This window comes from Bufo bufo, chromosome 2 (genome assembly GCF_905171765.1).
Source record: "Bufo bufo chromosome 2, aBufBuf1.1, whole genome shotgun sequence".
Lineage (NCBI taxonomy): Eukaryota > Metazoa > Chordata > Amphibia > Anura > Bufonidae > Bufo > Bufo bufo.
In genome coordinates this window covers 259,736,127-259,756,933 of record NC_053390.1, presented here as the reverse complement: position 1 = coordinate 259,756,933, position 20,807 = coordinate 259,736,127, and the positions used below count along the sequence as shown (strand labels likewise).

General features: G+C 44.3%; 1 protein-coding gene across 1 annotated transcript in view; it reads left to right on the top strand.

Moving 5' to 3' along the window:
* TMEM233 (transmembrane protein 233) overlaps positions 1 to 20,807 on the top strand; it is an 86,259-nt gene that overhangs the window by 25,995 nt on the left and 39,457 nt on the right. Inside the window, exon 2 of the mRNA XM_040420252.1 lies at positions 12,473 to 12,607. Within this exon, the coding sequence (XP_040276186.1) occupies positions 12,473 to 12,607 (135 nt within the window). The remainder of the gene's footprint in view (positions 1 to 12,472; positions 12,608 to 20,807) is intronic.

Below are 20,807 nucleotides of genomic sequence, written 5' to 3'. Positions count from 1 at the left end.
TGAGTCTTTCTGCGGAACAGCACCACTTCACTACCAACGAGTGGGCTTCCATGTGGGACGTATGTGCCGTGTTGCGCTGTTTCAAGTACTCCACCAACATAGCCAGTGCCGATGATGCCGTCCTCAGCGTTCCTATCCCACTTCTATGTCTTCTTGAAAAAACACTTCGGGCAATGATAGAAGAGGATGTGGCACAGGAGGAAGAGGAGGAGGAAGAGGGATAATTTCCACGGTTATCAGGCCAGTCATTCACAAGTGGCTCGGATGGTGGGTTTCTGCACCAACAGAGGCCAGGTACACAACTGTCCAGCCAGGGCACAGTTCTGGAGGATGTGGAGGAGGAGGATGATGAGGAGGAACCGTGTTCACAGCAGGGTGGTACCCAAAGCAGCTCATGGGCATCACTGGAGCGTGGCTGGGGGGATACAGAGGACACAGAAGAAGCCACATAATAGCCACTGAAGAAGAGGTTTGCAACCTCGAAACGCGTATGGCAACCTAACAACAAAACTAAGGATTATATAATCTAAAAAGACACAGCGCGCTGTAATTTTAAATTGGTGACGTATCAAACCACGTGAGACGCCATCGAACACGTGACTTACACTCGAAAGTTCCGACTGAGTGCAACACGCCAATCGAATGTGAACCCACACCGAACTATTGGTGCTTGCACGGCAAAGGATATCTACGCTGACTCGGCGTGCGGCCTGTTCAACCGAATAGCGCCCGGGAGGTGGTGAAGATACGGTAAAGAGATTGCTCTTTTTTCACATGTTTGCCTGCTATATTACATTATCCTATTGATATGGTAATCACATCAAAGCAATAAGTGGTTATACATTTCACCAATGAGAACATAGGTGGTTATATACGTCACTACTGAGAACAAGATCTGGAGGACTTTTATACTTATACTTTTACTTTCCTATGTGGTTTCTCATCAATCAATTATTTGATCACCTATTCGATTTATTGTTCGATTGTCCATTGATCACTTCTACCAATCGATTATTTTAATTATTATTCGATTTATTGTTTGATTTATAGTTTTATGTTTAATAAATTTACATTTTGATGCAGCCCCTTATGTTTTGAGTGCCCGTTCTACTTACATACTATCCTTGCACATGTTTATTGGGATAAACTTATACGTGAGCACCTGAATCCATTTGGTTTGGAGGTGAGCCGCCTGTTCATCTTTTTTACAGGTACACAACTGTCTAGCCAGGGCACAGTTCTGGAGGATGTGGAGGAGGAGGATGATGAGGAGGAACCGTGTTCACAGCTGGGTGACACCCAAAGCAGCTCATGAGCATCACTGGAGCGTGGCTGAGGGGATAAAGAGGACACAGATGATATACCTCCCACAGAGGACAGCTTGTCGTTGCCTCTGGACAGCCTGGCACACATGAGCGACTACATGCTGCAGTGCCTGCTCAACGACTGCCGAGTTGCCCACATTCTAACTAGTGCTGATTACTGGGTGGCCGTCCTGCTGGATCCCCGCTACAAAGACAATGTGCCATCCCTAATTCCGTCACTGGAGCGTGATAGGAAGATGCGCGAGTACAAGCGCACGCTGGTTGATGCGCTGCTGATGGCATTTCCACCTGACAGCAGGGGCTCAGTGGAAGCACAATTCGAAGGCAGAGGAGGAGGAAGAAGTCTCTAATGCAGCTGGGGCACCGCCAGCACCTCAGAAGGGAGGGTAAGCATGGCTGAAATGTGGAAAAGCTTTGTCAGCACGCCACAACAACCAGCACCACCAGCTGATATGGAACGTCTTAGCAGGAGGCAGCATTTCAGCAACATGGTGGAACAGTACGTGTGCACACGCCTACACGTACTGACTGATGGGTCTACCCCATTCAACTTCTGGGTCTCCAAATTGGGCACATTGCCTGAGCTTGCCCTTTACGCCTTGGAGGTGCTGGCCTGCCCTGCGGCTAGTGTATTGTCCGAACGTGTGTTTAGCATGGCGGGGGGGGGGGGGGGGGGGGTGATCACAGACAAGCGCAGGCACGTGTCCAAAGCCAATGTGGACAAGCTCACGTTCCTTAAAATGAACCAGGCATGGATCCCACAGGACTCCTTGTGCTAAGTAGACAAGTATACCGGCCGCACCAAGCCATTGTTATACTCCAGCACACTTTCTCTTTGCATTCTCTTTTCTATTTCTGCAACGAGGTTTCCGAAGGTGCACTCGGTCCCCCATTACCCGCAGACCTGTTGCTTAGCTTTGGGAATGAGGATCTGTGTTTGACCTCATTCCCAGGGCGGCTCCCTGCTCCTAAGGGCTCTTTCACACTAGCGTTGTTCTGTTCGGGCATAGAGTTCCGTCGTCGGGGCTCTATGCCAGAAGAATCCTGATCAGGATTATCCCCATGCATTCTGAATGGAGAGAAATCCGTTCAGGATGCATCAGGATGTCTTCAGTTCCGGAACGGAACGTTTTTTGGCCGGAGAAAATACCGCAGCATGCTGCGCTTTTTGCTCCGGTAAAAAATCCTGAACACTTGCCGCAAGGCCGGATCCGGAATTAATGCCCATTGAAAGGCATTAATCCGGATCCGGCCTTAAGCTAAACGTCGTTTCGGCGCATTACCGGATCCGACGTTTAGCTTTTTCTGAATGGTTACCATGGCTGCCAGGACACTAAAGTCCTGTTTGCCATGGTAAAGTGTAGTGGAGAGCGGGGGAGCAGTATACTTACCGTCCGTGCGGCTCCCGGGGCGTCAGGGCGCCCCACGCGCCATCCATGCGCATGGGGCGCTCTGACGTCATTCTGGAGCGCCCCGGGAGCCGCACGGATGGTAAGTATACTGCTCCCCCGCTCCCCACTACTACTATGGCAACCAGGACTTTAATAGCGTCCTGGGTGCCATAGTAACACTGAACGCATTTTGAAGACGGATCTGTCTTCAAATGCTTTCAGTTCACTTGCGGTGTTACGGATCCGGCGGGCACTTCCGGCAAATGGAGTACACCTAATGTTTCTCGAGTCTGCTAAGAGGTTGAATCCCTGACAAGCCCGATGGGCTCTGTTTTTTACCCATTTTGATTTCTCCATTACGTTCAGGCCGGGAAGTAAAAATGTGAAGGCAGACGCGTTATCTCGGAGCTTCCATGCTTTTCAACCCACTGAAACGCCGCCTGAATCCATCCTACCAGCAAACATCTTTTTAGCGGCTCTAACCCAGGATTTATCGGCTCGCATTAAGGCTGAACAACATCTGGCACCGGCATCCACCCCAACAGATAAGTTGTTTGTCCCCGTACAATTTCGTCTCAAGCTGTTGGGTGAGTGTTACGATTCTGCCTTTTGTGGACATCCGGGTGTTGAGGGTAGTAAGGATCTGGTTTCTAGATCTTATTGGTGGCCCACTCTGACCAGGGATGTCAAGTCCTACGTGTCAGCCTGTGAGGTTTGTGCCAGGTCTAAGACACCTAGGACTCGCCCTGCTGGTAACCTACGACCCCTACCCATTCCCAGTAGACCCTGGTCCCATATCTCGATGGACTTTATAACTGACCTACCGCTGGCAGAGGGTAAGACTGTGGTTTGGGTAGTGGTCGATAGGTTTAGCAAGATGGTTCATTTCATTCCCCTGTCTAAACTTCCGAATGCTAAAACCCTGGCGTCTATTTTTGTGAGAGAGATTGTTCGTTTACATGGCATCCCGGAAAATATTGTTTCTGACAGGGGTGTGCAGTTTGTGTCCAAATTCTGGAGGGCCTTCTGTCAAAGATGTAAAATTTTGTTGTCTTTTTCTTCCGCCTACCATCCTGAGAGTAATGGGCAGACTGAACGCCTTAATCAGTCTGTGGAACAATTCCTGAAGTTGTATGTCGCTGATGACCAGCAATTATGGGTCAAATTCCTTCCGTTGGCTGAATTTGCTTTGAATAACCGTGTCAATTCTTCTGCTGGGGTCTCCCCTTTCTTTTGTAACCATGGTTTTCATCCCCGTTTTCATTCTGGGTCGTCCGTCTCCTCCTCTAACCCTGAAGCTAATAAACTCTCCTCCGAACTGTGCACAGTTTGGGCCCGGGTTCAATCGAACCTAGAAAAGGCTCAAAAGTCTCAAAAACTCAAGGCCGATAGGAGACGTTCAAGGGGGGTGAACTTTCAGGTTGGGGATAAAGTATGGTTGTACTCCAAGAATCTATCTCTCAAGGTAGCTTCTAGAAAATTTGCTCCTCGTTTTATTGGACCATATAAGATCACAGAGGTGATTAACCCGGTATCATTTAGGTTGGAGCTGCCCGAGTCATTCCACATTCATAATGTGTTCCATAAATCTCTACTTAAAAAATATTTTGAACCGGTAGTACCATGCTCCTAGACTGGTTCGTAAATTTCATTTAGAACACCCTGAAAAGCCATCGCCTGAAGTCTTGGGAGCCGGTGGCCCCTCGTAAGAGGGGGGGTACTGTAACCGGGTTCCGAAGGTGCACTCGGTCCCCCATTACCTGCAGACCTGTTGCTTAGCTTTGGGAATGAGGATCTTTGTTTGACCTCATTCCCAGGGCGGCTTTACTGCTGGGTGGCTCCCTGCTCCTAAGTCTGCCTTGAGCGCCGAGCTGATCACTCGGTGCTCAACTGGTTGGTCTGTCGGTCATGTGACGCTGGCCACGTCACATGACCCTCACTCCCCACTATAAATACAGGCAGCCTGCTAGTCACAGGTTGCCTGTTAATTTCTAGGTTCCTGGCTATTTGTTGGACTACTGAATACTCACCTGATTCCGTTCCCTGACGATCCTTTGCCTGCTCCTCCTGTACTGCGCATCCGTCCTGGTATTGTGACCTCGGCTGCCACCTGACTACTCTCTTAAGACTCCTCTTGTACTTCTCTGCTCTCCTGGTATTTGACCCCTGCTTCTCCTGACCAATCTTTGCTTAACCCTTTGTACTGCGTAGCTCTCTTGGTTCTGACCCGGTCCGTTCATGTTCTGTATTTTGTCTTGTCTGTCTTCCCTGCACGTATCCTAAGTTAGGGACTGTCTTCCAGTTGTCCCCTGTCATCAGGACTCGTGAGGCAATTAGGCAGGGCCAGGGGTGAGGGTGGAGCGCAGTGGTCACTATCCCTCCCCCTGTGTGTGTGTGGACGTGACCATTACAATTTCCCAATGTTTTGGGGTCGTCCCAAATTTATAATAAATAAATAAATAAAAATTAAGAAAGAAAAAAAACAAAAAACAAAAAAAACAGTGTTGGCTACCGCCTCCACCGCCACTTCCACCTACACGCCACGTCCACCGCCAACTCAACCTCCTACTCCACTTTGACCTCCGCCTCCTAGTTCAAGATTACTATTTTTTTTTTTTTTTCTATTCTATGTTATTTTAAGTCACTTCGAACCCGAACTTTGAGTTGAAGTTCGGGCGAACCCACGAAGCCGAACTTCCAGGTGTTCGCTCATTCCTAATCATAACCAACACAAGATTAAGGAACTCTTGGAGGCAAGATGCTGATTGTAATTTGCATGACTGAAGCATATAATAGATGTCACAGCCCTCCACCTCTATTCAAGCTGAGTTTCTCCGTCACAGAGGAGCCAACACCATCAGGACAAAGGACATTCGTTTGATAAAAGCGAAGTCTGCAACTTTAGACGGGACAATTCAGCAGGCGATTGTCGTTCCTTCCCGGCAATCGCCTGCTCATCAGTGAAAGACACCACTGCTATTACATGCAGCCATCTCCTATATAATATGGCATCCCTAATGCCATCGCTTGTCCCCATACAGACTTGCTTGCCGACAGCAGAGTGTATTTAGACAGCACAATCTTCTGCCGGCAAACAATGATTCAGGTGAGTCCACAAACGTTTCAATTATCCAAGACCGAGTGTTTTGCTTGTTATTCGGGCAATTGGCAACACCTTTACACCAGATAATTGCTAACAAGAGTGCCTATGAACGCTCGTTAGCCATTATCTGGTGGATTCTTGGCCTGTGAAAAGAGCCCTTAAGACACAGAAGAGGACTGGTTCAAAAGAGGTGTGAAAGAAGCTATGTATGTTAAATTGGACAAAACTGAGCTTAGAGGTGCAGGGGTGCGACATCTATTGCATGCCACTTACAATGTTGTTCTTGCACCTGTCGTGAACTATTTTAATTAAGCCTAATAGCTTCATTCATGGAACTAGCAGATTCTACTCTTCCTGTCAGCAGTTACATTTAAAGGACATTATAATCAGCCTCTCTATATACACTATAGACTGCATCAAACTGTACAGGAAAGAGACATAAGAATAGGTTTAGTGTCCCTTTAACCCATAAAGATCTGGCTTATTTTCATTTTTGATTTTTCATTTTCATTCACATAGCCATATAAGGACTTATTTTTTGCAGGACAAGATGCATTTTAATGGCCCCGTTTAATTTACTATGTCTAGTACTGGAAAATGGACAAAACATTTTTTGTGGTGTGAATCTGAAAAAAACAAACACAATTCTGTCAACGTTTTGGATGTTTTGACCAGGGGTGGAATTCAAATTTTTAACAGGTTCCCTACTCAAAGGCGGACAGGAGGCGTCACTACTCATGTTTACATATACATACACCATATATATGCAACACACATAGACATAAATACACCATATACATGGTACACATACATTAATACACCATATATACACTACACACACATACCACCCAACTAAGGAGCTAAACTATCAGTGAAGCGCAAAGCAATGGAAGTGAACATCTGCCGCTGCCAGAGCACTGGATCGGGACTCAGACTGTAACATGGTTCTCCGATCCAGTGGTAATTTTAACAACCAGATCTGGAGAACTAGAGGGAACTGGCTGAATCACATACCTGGTTTTGACATCACAGTGTTTACTGTGCGCTAAAGATCATCACGTCCTTATTCTTCAGATTAATAAGATTACAGCAATACCAAACTTTCTTTTTTTTTGCTTTATTACTTAAAAAAAAAAAAAAAAAATTTGAAAAAAATAAAAACTTTCTTTGCATCTCCATTTGCTGACAGACAAAACTTTTTATATTTTGGTCTACAGAACTGTATGAGGACTTGTTTTTGCAGAACTAACTGTAGCTTTTATTAGTGCCATTTATGGGGTATACTATAGACGACTTCTTGATCACTTTTTTTTTACCGTGCAGGAAATGTAAAAAAAATATTTTTATTCAGACATTTTTGGACACGGGTGATACCTAATATGTTAATTTTTTTTTGTTAATATACGGTATATTTCTATCTGTAAAATTGGGAAAGGGAGGTGATTGAAACTTTTCATATTTTTGTGTTTTTTTTAACTTTTGAAACCCTTAGGCCTCTTTCACACAGGCATTGTGGGAAAAGGTGCGGGTGCCTTGTGGGAACACGCGCGATTTTTCCGCGCGAGTGCAAAACATTGTAATGCGTTTTGCACTCGCGTGAGAAAAATCACGCATGTTTGGTACCCAAACCCGAACTTCTTCACAGAAGTTCGGGCTTGGGATCAGGGTTGTGTAGATTGTATTATTTTCCCTTATAACATGGTTATAAGGGAAAATAATAGCATTCTGAATACAGAATGCATAGTAAAATAGCGCTGGAGGGGTTAAAAATAAAATAAAAAATAATTTGACTCACCTTAATCCACTTGCTCTCGCTGCCGGCATCTCGTCTGCCTCCTTCTTTGCTGAACAGGACCTGTGGTGAGCATTCATTGCAGGAACAGGACCTGTGGTGACGTCACTCCGGTCATCACATGATCCATCACATGACCCATCACCATAGTAAGTGGATTAAGGTGAGTTAAATTTTATTTTATTTTTTTAACCCCTCCAGCGCTATTTTACTATGCATTATGTATTCAGAATGCTATTATTTTCCCTTATAACCATGTTATAAGGGAAAATAATAATGATCGGGTCTCCATCCCGATCGTCTCCTAGCAACCGTGCGTGAAAATTGCACCGCATCCGCACTTGTTTGCGGATGCTTGCGATTTTCACGCAACCCCATTCACTTCTATGGGGCCTGCGTTGCGTGAAAAACACTGAATATAGAGCATGCTGCGATTTTCACGCAACGCACAAGTGATGCGTGAAAATCACCGCTCATGTGAACAGCCCCATAGAAATGAATGGGTCGGGATTCAATGCGGGTGCAATGCGTTCAACTCACGCATCGCATCCGCGAGGAATACTCGCCTGTGTGAAAGGGGCCTTAGGGGGCTAGAACCTGGGATCTTTTGATCCCTTGTCCTATTCAGCCAAAGTGCTTGTTCACAAGACCGTGCCATGTTTTGCGGTCCGCAAATTGCAGATCCGCAAACACGAATGCCGCCCGTGTGCCTTCCGCAATTTGCGGAACGGAACGGATGGCCCTTTATAGAAATGCCTATTCTTGTCCACAAAACAGACAAGAATAGGACTTTAGGAATAGAGCAACGGATGCGGACAGCACACGGAGTGCTATCCGCATCTTTTGCAGCCCCATTAAAGTGAATGGGTCCGCACCAGAGCCGCAAAAAATGCAGCTCGGATGCGGAACAAAACCACAGTCGTGTGAATGAGCCCTAATCGAGATCTATTAGGGTGGATGGGATTTTGATGCGCTCCCTGCTGAACTGTGCCTCGAACCGTGCCTTTTTTGCTGTAATAAATACAAAAGGTGCTTCAACAAAGTATTAGTTTAAGGCTACATTCACACGTCCGTGGTGTGTTGCGGACCCGCAAATTGCGGGTCCGCAACACACCAGCCCGTCACCCCCATAGAAATGCCTATTCTTGTCCGCAAGCTGCGGACAAGAATAGGACATGCTCTATCTTTTTGCGGAGCTGCGGACCCAAAATCGGGGCCGCGCTCCGCAATTGCGGCTGCAAACAGCACACTGTGTGCTGTCCGCATCCATTCCGTCCCCATAGAGAATGAATGGGTCCGCACCCATTCGAAAAAATTGCGGAAAGGATGCGGAACCCATTTTGCGGACGTGTGAATGGACCCGAAGGGTGTGCACACTTATGCAACCATATTATTTTATTTTTATATTTTTTCTTCCCTCTACCTAAAAGATTTCAGTTTGTTTTTCAATTGAGTTGTACAGTTTATAGGTGGAAAAAATTCTGAAATGATTTTTCTTAGGTTTCTGTGATGTAAAAAAATGAAACAGACATTTTAACAGGGGTGTGTAGACTTTTTATATCCACTGTATCTTTAGAGTGGAGTCTGCAAAGTGAAGGAGGGTGCATCGCGCATGCGTAGCCCTCAATGCATTCCGATGAGACGGACAAAAATAGCCAAGCAGTGCACTGGGCTATTTTCGGCAGTCCTATTGAAATGAATGGGAAGCGCACTGCACAGGTGCGGCCACCGCTCCGTTCACTTCTATGGGGCTGACGGAAATAGCCGAGCCAGTAAATGCAGCATTCTGTGTGGGTAGGGTGGGGCACAATGTGGCAGGGCTCTGTGGAGGAATTAGTGGCAGGTGTACTGAAGTAGCCCAGGTAACAGGGGCAGTTCACAGGGCTCACATTATTTGCCAGGGTCTCTGTGGGTGAGGTGGAGACATGAAGTGGCAGTGCCCTGTGAGAGGTGTGAGGGGAATATAATTGGTCTCATCTCTGGGAGGAGGAGACAGAAAGAACAGAAAGGGGCATTGGGAAACACAGAAGCCATAGGAGGCCCTCATGAAGCCACTTCTGATTGTAGAGAGGGATGAAGGACTGCTACACACTTCCTTCCTTCTCTCATCTCTATTTACTTGATAGCAGCAGGGACTTGCGGGGCTCACCTCCTGGCTCCTGTAAAAAGGCAGCATCGCTGTATAGTGCTGCCACCTACTGGCCACTGTAGATATCCCACCTCTATAATAAGAGAGATAATTCCAGTTTAGTGGTGAAGGCCCCTGGGTGCACTCCCTTTAATCTGGCCCTGGCCCCACAGTGAATGGAGAGCAAGCTGTGCAGGTGCAGTTTTCTCTTTCCACACCTTGGCATTTTCACCTTCCTGACAGGGCCTAATTATGTGTCACTTTATGTGGTAATAACTTTGGAATGCTTCTACTTATCCAACTGATTTTGAGATAGTGTTTTTTTTTTTTTTTTCCTTTATTTATTTAAAAAATCTAAAATTTATAGAAAATTTTGAAAAGTTTGCTATTTTTTAAATTTTCCAATCACACCTTTTGAATTGTTGGGGGAGTTCTACTGAGTACGGAAATGCCATAAATGTGGATGTAAAAGGCTCAGAAGGGAAAGACCATATTTTGGGTTTTGCAGTGCAGATTTTGATGGATTGGTTTACGGGTGCCAGGCTGCTTTTTACAGTCCCTGGTGTACCAGTACAACTATTTCCTGACAACCATACTTAAATATTTTTCTGTCAATCGAGCTGTGTGAGGGCTTATTTTCTGTGGTATGAGTTGCTATTATCATTAGTTCTATTTTGGGGTACAAATGACATTTTTTATTTTACTTTTTGGGAAGCAGGATAAAGAAAAGGCAGCAATTCTGCTATTGCTTTTTAGGCTTTGCTATTGCGGTGTACACCCTGTGGGAAAAATTACATGCTAATTTTGTTCTGCTGGTTAGTACAATTACGATTATACCAAATTTTTCAATAGTAAATGGCTTAATGATTTTTTTACTCGCAACTTTTATTTTTTTATTTTTACCTTTTACTAGGGATGAGCAAATTAACTTCGGATGAAGCATTCTCCAAAAAAACTTCGATCCAATACTGTACGGAGCGAGCGCTCCGTACAGCATTAGAATGTATTGGCTCAGATGAGCCGAAGTTATTACTTTGCGAAGTCACAACTTCATAGATTAATTTTTACTGTGAAAAAACATTTCCCGAACTTGGGTTCTGTTGCTAGTTGGATACGCGAAGTCACGCGAGACTTCGCAAAGTAATAACTTCGGCTCATCTGAGCCAATACATTCTAATACTGTACGGAGCGCTCTCTCTGTACAGTATTGGACCGAAGTTTTATGCAAATTGACTTCGGATGTTTCATCTGAAGTCGATTTGCTCATCCCTACCTTTTACAATTCAGTACAATACATGCTATATTGTACTACATTGGAACTGTCAGTTTTACCCTTAGGCCAGACACACACAAGCGAGTTCAATGAGAGAAACTCACTGTGTGTGACAGTGTGAGGTCCCGTTCTGAACTGTGTCCTTCTGACAGGTTTGCACAGCATTCCACTGATTTATAAGGCTGTGTGTCCCTGCGAGACCTGGAATCTACTGAATAATACTGACATAATTATGTCAGTGTAATACAAATGAGGTCTCACAGGGATACATCATTATAATGCTGTGCAAACCTGTCATTATAATGCTGTGCAGTTCAGAACAGGAACTCAGCGAGTTTCTCGCATTGAATTCACTGTGTGTCTAGCCTTACAGTTTGCCTAGGCTTCAGTAGCCTCAGGCTGCCATAGCAACCATTGCCACCCCACAACCACATTGTGGGAAGCCAATAGGGTGAGACAGGGAGCCCACTCCTTCTGTTAACCCCTTAGATACTTTGGCCAGCATCTAAGGGGTTAATCCACTGCCATCTGAGTTTTCAGCGAAGCCAAAGGATTGATAAATATAGTTTCTTTATAGAAACTTTATTTTTTCATTTAAATCTCTGCTCTTAGCTTAGGAGTCCAGTGAGTGGTTCAGTGATTCACAGACTTCCCGCTATAACCATGCATACAGAGATAGCTGTCAGTCACTCAGGAGAAACGGACTCCTAAGGCCTCATGCACACGGCTGTTGTTGTGGTCCGCATCCGAGACGCATTTTTTGCAGCTCGGGTGCGGACCCATTCACTTTAATGGGGCCGCAAAAGATGCGGACAGCACTCCATGTGTTGCTCCGTTCCGTGGCCCCGCAAAAAAAATATAGCATGTCCTATTCTTGTCCGTTTTGCAGACAAGAATAGGCATTTCTACAATGGGCTGCGGAAGTCACACGGGCGGCTTCCGTTTTCTGGTAACACAACTTATTCATAAATTTCTAGGATGAAAAATAAAAGACTGCCAGAGAGTATAGTACTCAGGAACAATGCTCCAGAATTTTTATTTTATGGGCAAGACTAGTATTTACTAAAGCAGACATGTCAGGATTGCCGACAGATCATTTCTAAGGAAAATGTGTACCAGTCTAAAGGTATGTTCACATCAGCGCTAATCCTTTCTGTGGTTCTGCTCCTTTACATTGGACATCTGAGGAGGCGTCTGCAAGCATCAAATTGGTAGAATATTAAGACCTTCATTTTCACTACCAGTATAAAGTCAGTGGAGTGGAGTATATTATATATACTGTATATAACATAAAAATAGAGCTGCACAATTTTGCAGATAATTGTTTCATCAGATAGATATCCATATGTAGGAAACCTGTGTACCTGTATTTACCATTATCTGTCTATCTATCTATTGTCTATCTAATTCATAATAATTTTAAAAGAGATTAACTTAATTTGTATATTTCAATACCATAGGCCCTAAACAGCTATAATGATGGAGATCTCGATGGATCAAGAAGATTGGGACAAAATGCCTTATATGTTTCAATTGCATCTATAATCATCGGTCTACTCGTTATTGCAACATACTGTTTTGTTCATTTTACAACGGTATGTTGATATCTTTATTATACCTTTAATAATAATTGGTCATGGTCTAAGTAGACGGACACACAAATACACACATGCACAGTCAGTACTATGTCTTGCCATTTTATAGTACCTTGTTGCTTACGTTCTATCATTGGTTATGTATTTAGCAAATATAAAATCTGTCTTCTTATTTCTGCTTTCACCTTTTTCAGTTTATTCTTACTCTTTGCTGTTAATGCATCTAATATTCTTGAGTACAATGGTGTACTGAATGGACCATGAATATAAATAATCCATTATAGGTGTTATCCCATTAATGTAAATGAATAACTTAATATAAAGTAGCATATAGCAAAGCTAAAACCAGCCCTGTACCTCACATGAATCCAGAGAGCTCATCATTCATTGCTCCAACTGCTCTACTAGATTCTCTTCAGGCTGACAGCTCAGGGGGCATGTCCTTTCTGATGCATCTCTCCCTGTAACTGTCACAGCCTTTGAAAGATGGTGAGGCTGGTAGTAGTTGGATGGAAATGAGCATGTGTGACCTGCCCAATCATCTCAGTAGGAGGCCATACACATTACTATTCAGATTGGACACCAGGGTGCCCCATTATAATAAAGTTAAGGGAATATTTCACAACTGTAAAACTGTAAAAAAACAAAAACAACCCAACAAAAACTTTAAAGCCTGAATACCTAATGCAACAGTGGCGTAAATATAGGGGTCATAGCAGTTGCGACCACGTTTACAAACCCCCTCACCACACAAAGTACTTGTTTTATTTTCTTTCTGATTTTCTTTGACATCTGGCATCCAAAGTATCCTAAATCTGAAACGCTAGAAGGAAAGAACGTTTATGATGCTGGACATCCCTCACTGTCAGAAAGGAGATCACTGTCCTTTTATTTCTAAAAGTAATAGTAGGTCAGTATATAATCAAGAAAACAAAGTCCTTACCTGTGCCTGTGCGCGGCCGGTCTGAAACAAATGCGATCACCAGGAGCGGGCAGTTCCGAGAACAGCAGCCGGGGGCCTTCATCGCGCTGTTCTCGGAACTGCCTGCTCCCGGTGACCGCATTTGTTTCAGACCGGCTCCCGGCACAGGCACAGGTAAGGGCTTACCTGTGCATCGCCGGACCTGTGAGTTAAGATGGCAGCCCACATGTGTTCGCGGGCGAACACGGCGAACTGGCCATCACTGATCGCTGACTGCTAGTGCTGCATTGACGGGTCACTTAAAGAAATCCAGCAATGTTTGTCTCCATTTGTTTCAGTGATGTGCCAAATCTAGCACTTTTCACTATTTTCGATGTTGTAATGAAGCAGTTCAATGGAAATTGCTCGCGCTGGTGTGATAGTCATAAAGTGGGCTTGATGCTACTAATGGGTGTTTTCTCTGCTCTTTTGAGGTCTATCCACAGATTTTGAGTGATGTTCAGATCAGGGGACTGTGAAGGCCATGGTAAAATATTCAGCTTGCGCCTTTTGAGGTAGTCTAGTATGGATTTTGAGGTGTAATTAGGATCATTATCCATTTGCAGAAGCCATCTTCTTTTCAACTTTTGGTGTTATGTTTGCTTCCAGAATTGGCTGGAATTTAATTGAGTCCATTCTTCCTTCTTCCCGTGAAATGTTCTCCGTGCCATTGGCTGCAACACAACCCCAAAGCATCATTGATCCACCCCCATGCTTTAATGGTCTTTTCATTAAATTCTGTGCCCCCAATGCCCCCCCACACAGTATAATGACCCCACAGTGGCCCTCCATTCAGAATAATGACCCTTAGTCGCCCCCTCATTAAAAATAATGACCCCCAGTGGCCCCCACACTGGGGGTTATACTGTATAGAGGGGGCACTGGGGGTCATTATAATGTATGGGGTCACTGGGGGTCATTATACTGTATGGGGTAAATGGGGGTAATTATACTGAATGGACGGTCATTGGGGATCATTTTACTAAATGGGGGGTACTGGGGAAATTATACTGTGTAAAAGGCCCTTACTAGCTAGAACTGACTAGGCCCCACAGCAAATTTTTGTACGAACCCCCCTCCCCCAGCCCCCTCGGTGGGTTCACATCACAGCTACACTCACCTAAAGAATTTTTAGGAACACCATACTAATACGGTGTTGGACCCCCTTTTGCCTTCAGAACTGCCTTAATTCTATGTGGCATTGATTCAACAAGGTGCTGATAGCATTCTTTAGAAATGTTGGCCTATATTGATAGGATAGCATCTTGCAGTTGATGGAGATTTGAGGGATGCACATCCAGGGCACGAAGCTCCCGTTCCACCACATCCCAAAGATGCTCTATTGGGTTGAGATCTGGTGACTGTGGGGGCCATTTTAGTACAGTGAACTCATTGTCATGTTCAAGAAACCAATTTGAAATGATTCCAGCTTTGTGACATGGTGCATTATCCTGCTGGAAGTAGCCATCAGAGGATAGATACATGTTCTCATTCTGTTTACGCCAAATTCGGACTCTACCATTTGAATGTCTCAACAGAAATCGAGACTCATCAGACCAGGCAACATTTTTCCAGTCTTCAACAGTCCAATTTTGGTGAGCTCGTGCAAATTGTAGCCTCTTTTTCCTATTCCTACTACTTGTAGTGGAGATGAGTGGTACCCGGTGGGGTTTTCTGCTGTTGTAGCCCATCCGCCTCAAAGTTATGCGTGTTGTGGCTTCACAAATGCTTTGCTGCATACCTCGGTTGTAACGAGTGGTTATTTCAGTCAACGTTGCTCTTCTATCAGCTTGAATCAGTCGGCCCATTCTCCTCTGACCTCTAGCATCCACAAGGCATTTTTGCCCACAGGACTGCCGCATACTGGATGTTTTTCCCTTTTCACACCATTCTTTGTAAACCCTAGAAATGGTTGTGCGTGAAAATCCCAGTAACTGAGCAGATTGTGAAATACTCAGACCGGCCCGTCTGGCACCAACAACCATGCCACGCTCAAAATTGCTTAAATCACCTTTCTTTCCCATTCTGACATTCAGTTTGGAGTTCAGGAGATTGTCTTGACCAGGACCACACCCCTAAATGCATTGAAGCAACTGCCATGTGATTGGTTGACTAGATAATTGCATTAATGAGAAATAGAACAGGTGTTCCTAATAATTCTTTAGGTGAGTGTATATTAGGTGTATTTGCAATCTGCAACTTTTCCTCACTCATACCAGGTCTAAAAAAGGTGGCGTGAGCAGGGAAGGGGATACAGTTATTGCCATACAGTTATTGGATAACACCACCATACAGTGACTGGATACTTCCATACAGTGACTGGATAAAACCACCATACAGTAACTTGATAACACTGCTATGCAGTAACTGGATAGCACCAGCATACAGTGACTGGATAAAAGGGTATAGGAGGACACAGTACAGGGAATGACGAGGTGCACTGTACAGGGTATGGTAAGAAGCTACAATGCAGGGTATAAGGAGGCACAGTACTAGGTGGGGAGCACAGTCACGTGACACTGTGACATTAAAAGGTCTTTATGGTGCATGCGGTTTACACACCACCATAATGAGAGGCAGAGGAGTGAGACAGGTGCCCGGGGCAAGAAATGGTTTGTAAACCTCAATTTTAATAATATAATCCAACCTTGTCAGCTGGATTCAGGTGCAACATGTGATGTAATGAGGGTGATTGAGTCAGCACAACCCTGTATGCAGGTGCACATCGCTATGGCGAAATATATATACAAACGCAAAATACAAATGCAATAGCACTCTGCAACCAGCATTCTGCCCTGCCTCTATGCTGGATGAGGCATTGGTGTACATTTTGGCCAAAGCGTAATAAGCCACTCACCACGTCAAGGTCGCCTCTATGGAGTGGTCCCTAACACTAGTTCCTACCTGTTTATGGGCCATGACAGCCACACAAAGTCCAGGGAATGCAGGTCAGCATGCACGCCAAGCACACTCTGCTTTTAACCCCGTCCGGTGCCATTACAGCTTTCATCGGATCCAGGGATGCAAGTACCAACATGCATGCTGAGCAGAGTGTGCTTGGCGTGCATGCTGCACCTGCATTCCCTGGACTTTGTGTGGCTGTCATGGCCCATAAACAGGTAGGAACTAGTATTAGGGACCATTCCATAGAGGCGACCTTGACGTGGTAAGTGGCTTATTACGCTTTGGCCAAAATGTACACCAATGCCTCATCCAGCATAGAGGCAGGGCAGAATGCTGGTTGCAGAGTGCTATTGCATTTGTATTTTGCGTATGTGATGTAATGAGTTTAACCCATTAAGGACCAGGCTCATTTTCACCTTCAGGACCAGGCCATTTTTTGCAAATCTGACCAGTGTCACTTTATGTGGTGATAACTTTAAAACGCTTTGACTTATCCAGGCCATTCTGTGATTGTTTTTTCGGCACATATTGTACTTCATGACACTGGTAAAATGGAGTCAAAAAAATTCATTTTTATTTATAAAAAAATACCAAATTTGCCAAAAATTAGGAAAAATTTGCAAATTTCCAAGTTTAAATTTCTCTACTTCTATAATACATATTAATACCTACAAAAATAGTTATTACTTTACATTTCCCATATGTCTTCTTCATGTTAGGATCATTTTGAGAATGAAATTTTATTTTTGGGGGACGTTACAAGGCTTAGAAGTTTAGAAGCAAATCTTGAAATTTCACAGAAATTTTTTAAAAACCAACTTTCTAAGGACCAGTTCAGGTCTGAAGTCACTTTGTGAAGCTTACATGATAGAAACCACCCAAAAATTACCCAATTCTAGAAACTACACCCCTCAAGGTATTCAAAACTGATTTTTACAAACGTTGTTAACCCTTTAGGTGTTCCACAAGAATTAATGGAAAATAGAGATACAATTTCAAAATTTCACTTTTTTGGCAGATTTTCCATTTTAATATTTTTTTTCCAGTTACAAAGCAAGGGTTAACAGCCAAAGAAAACTCATTATTTATGGCCCTGATTCTGTAGTTTACAGAAACACCCCATATGTGGTCGTAAACTGCTGTACGGGCACATGGCAGGGCGCAGAAGGAAAGGAATGCCATACGGTTTTTGGAAGACAGATTTTGCTAGTCTGTTTTTTTGGACACCATGTACCATTTGAAGCCCCCCTGATGCACCCCTAGAGTAGAAACTCCAAAAAAGTGACCCCATTTTAGAAACTACGGGATAGGGTGGAAGTTTTGTTGGTACTAGTTTAGGGTACATATGATTTTTGGTTGCTCTATATTACACTTTTTGTGAGGCAAGGTAACAAGAAATAGGGGGAGGTGCGCTTATTCCTACTGAGCTGCACTATGTTGATAATCAGCCAGCGAAATCTCTGACGAGGCCGCTGACAAAACAGCAAATTCTTCATGCCTACAGTCATGTATTTGAGGGCCCGGTAGTATCTGTTCCAGGGGAGGTGCGCTTTGAACTTGACCCTGCTATTCAACCAGTTCAATGTGCCCCACAGAATGTACCAATAGCTATTAAGTCACAGGTCAAAGCACAATTGGACAAGTATGAAGCTGAGGGACATCTAACCTCAGTATCAGAACCCACGGATTGGATAAGCAACATGGTGGTTATCAGAAAGCCTGAAAAGATCAGAATCTGTATCGATCTCAAGTTCCTGAATATGGCACTGAAGCGGTCACACTACCTAATGCCTACGCTCAATGACATTCTGTACAAACTTCCAAAAGCGCGTATTTTCACACTAGTCGATGCAAGAGATGCCTTTTTACAGTGCAAACTAGATGAAAAAAGCAGTTACATGACCACTTTCTGGACTTGGGGCAGAAAGAGATGGCTTAAACTTCCATTTGGAGTTTCCGTGGCACCAGAGGTCTACCAGCGTAAACAACATGAACTATTGAGTGGGCTTCGTGGAATTGAGCCAATAGCTGATGACATTCTTATAGTTGGTTGTGGTAACACTGATGAAGACGCTGAGGACATGCCACAGCCTGCTGATGCCAAAGCAGTACAGAGATTTATTGGCTTTGTTACATATCTAGCAAAATTCCTGCCACATTTATTTGAGGCGTGTGAGCCGTTAAGACGACTTGTGGACAGAGATGCGGTTTGGCACTGGCTTCCCAAACATGACCAGGCAGTAGAGGATATCAAATGCTTGGTCACCTCTGCACCAGTGTTGAAATACTATGAAGTCACTAAGCCTGTTGCCATACAAAATGACTCTAGCAAAAATGGCCTGGGTTGTTGTCTTTTGCAGAAAGGTCAACCGGTTAAATATGCGTCCAGAGCCGTTTCACCAGCTGAGCGAAACTATGCTCAGATTGAGAAGGAATGTTTAAGTATTGTATTTGCATGCCAACGCTTCCATCATTATCTCTATGGGCGGGACTCCATTACAGCTGAGACTGACCACAAACCTCTGAAACCATATTCAAGAAGCCCCTTTTGTGTGCTCCCAAGCGTTTGCAGAGCATGATGCTTACATTGCAGCACTACAACCTCATTGTTGTCTATAAGCCAGGGAGTGAAATGTATATCAGCGATGCTTTGAGCAGAGCTACGTTGGATAATGTGGCACCTGGAGGTGAGCACGAGCGTCAAACAATTTGTCAGCTGCAACAGGAACAAATTTTCTTTGCCGACATCAATCAAGCCGACTATCTTAATGTCACTGCTCAGCGTCTGCAGCAACTCATACAACACACTGAAGGTGACGCAATGTTACAAGCTCTGAAATCTGTTGTCTTGAGTGGATGGCCAGATGACAAAGTAGCAATTCCTGCAACTCTACGGGAATATTGGTCCTTCGGAGATGAGATCAGCGTACAAAATGGTATCTTGTACAAAGACCCAAGGGTCATAGTGCCTAAATCGCTGAGAGCGGAGATGTTATCACGAATACACTCTAGCCACATTGGAGGTGAAGCATGCTACAGACAAGCTCGTGATACTCTTTACTGGCCTAACATGCCAGGTGAAATCAAAGATTTTGTCAGTAATTGTCACATCTGCAATGAATATGCCCACTTCCAACAAAAGCAACTATGATGTCGCACGAGATACCGACGGCAGATCATCAGTATGGACTTATTCAACTACGCAGGCAAAGAATACCTGATATTAGTTGACCACTATTCGGACTTTTGGGAAATCGACCTTCTTCCTGATTTGTCCACTGAAACCACAATTAAGCGGTGCAAGGCTCAGTTTGCCCGTTATGGACAACCAGATCAAGTGATCTCTGATAATGGCCCTCAGTTTTCAAGCTTGCAATTTAGAAGATTTGCAATGGAATGGGAGTTTGAGCACGTTACTTCCTCACTACGTCATCCACAGGCAAATGGCAAAGCTAAAGCAGCTGTAAAGATTGTTATGCAAGAGAGCACACAGTGATGGTAAAGACTCGTGGAAAGCCATTTTGCATTGGATAAACACTCCAACCGAAGGCATGGATAGTAGTCCGGCACAAAGACTGATGTCAAGGAGGCTGAAGACTTCCTTACCGGCAGCGAATAAGCTTCTGGAACCTTGTGTGGTACAAGGTGTTACAGAAAAGTTTAAGTTTAAGAGACAAATGTCAAAGGCTCAATATGATACATCGGCCAGGGATCTGCCAGAGTTGATTACTGGAGAACAAATCCGTATGAAACCCTTACCTGGGGATCGAACAGGTCGTTGGAGAATGGGTACTTGTTTGAAAAAAGTTGCACCACGCTCGTATCTAGTGGACGTTGACGGAACTCTCATTATTCGCAATCGTGTGGATTTATGAGTGGCAGAAAAACCTACGTCACCATATCTCATTGATAAGCCAGTCTCGCTTGGTATAACAGAGACACGTGTGCCCATTGACTGTGAGGAATGTATAGAGGTGGGGCCACAGACCAATGGTACTGGTAATCCTGAGCAAGCTAGTACATCTACCAGCAGCCACGCACAGGACATGCCAGTAGGAGGTGATAAGAGCCCAGTAACTACTGAGAGGGCTAATAGACTACAAGGACCAGTCGTCACCCGTAGTGGCAGATGTTCAAAACCACCTATGAGACTTAACCTATAGAGTATCAATTGCGTTATTGTTATCTCTCTTCAAAACTTACAATGTTCATTTATTAACACAAAAAAAGGGGAAGATGTTATGGATGTTATGTTGGTGCACCACTTCCTGTTTCCTATTTTCCGTTTGTGGCAGTTGCTCCTGTCTTTTTATGTTATGTTACCAACATGGCTCC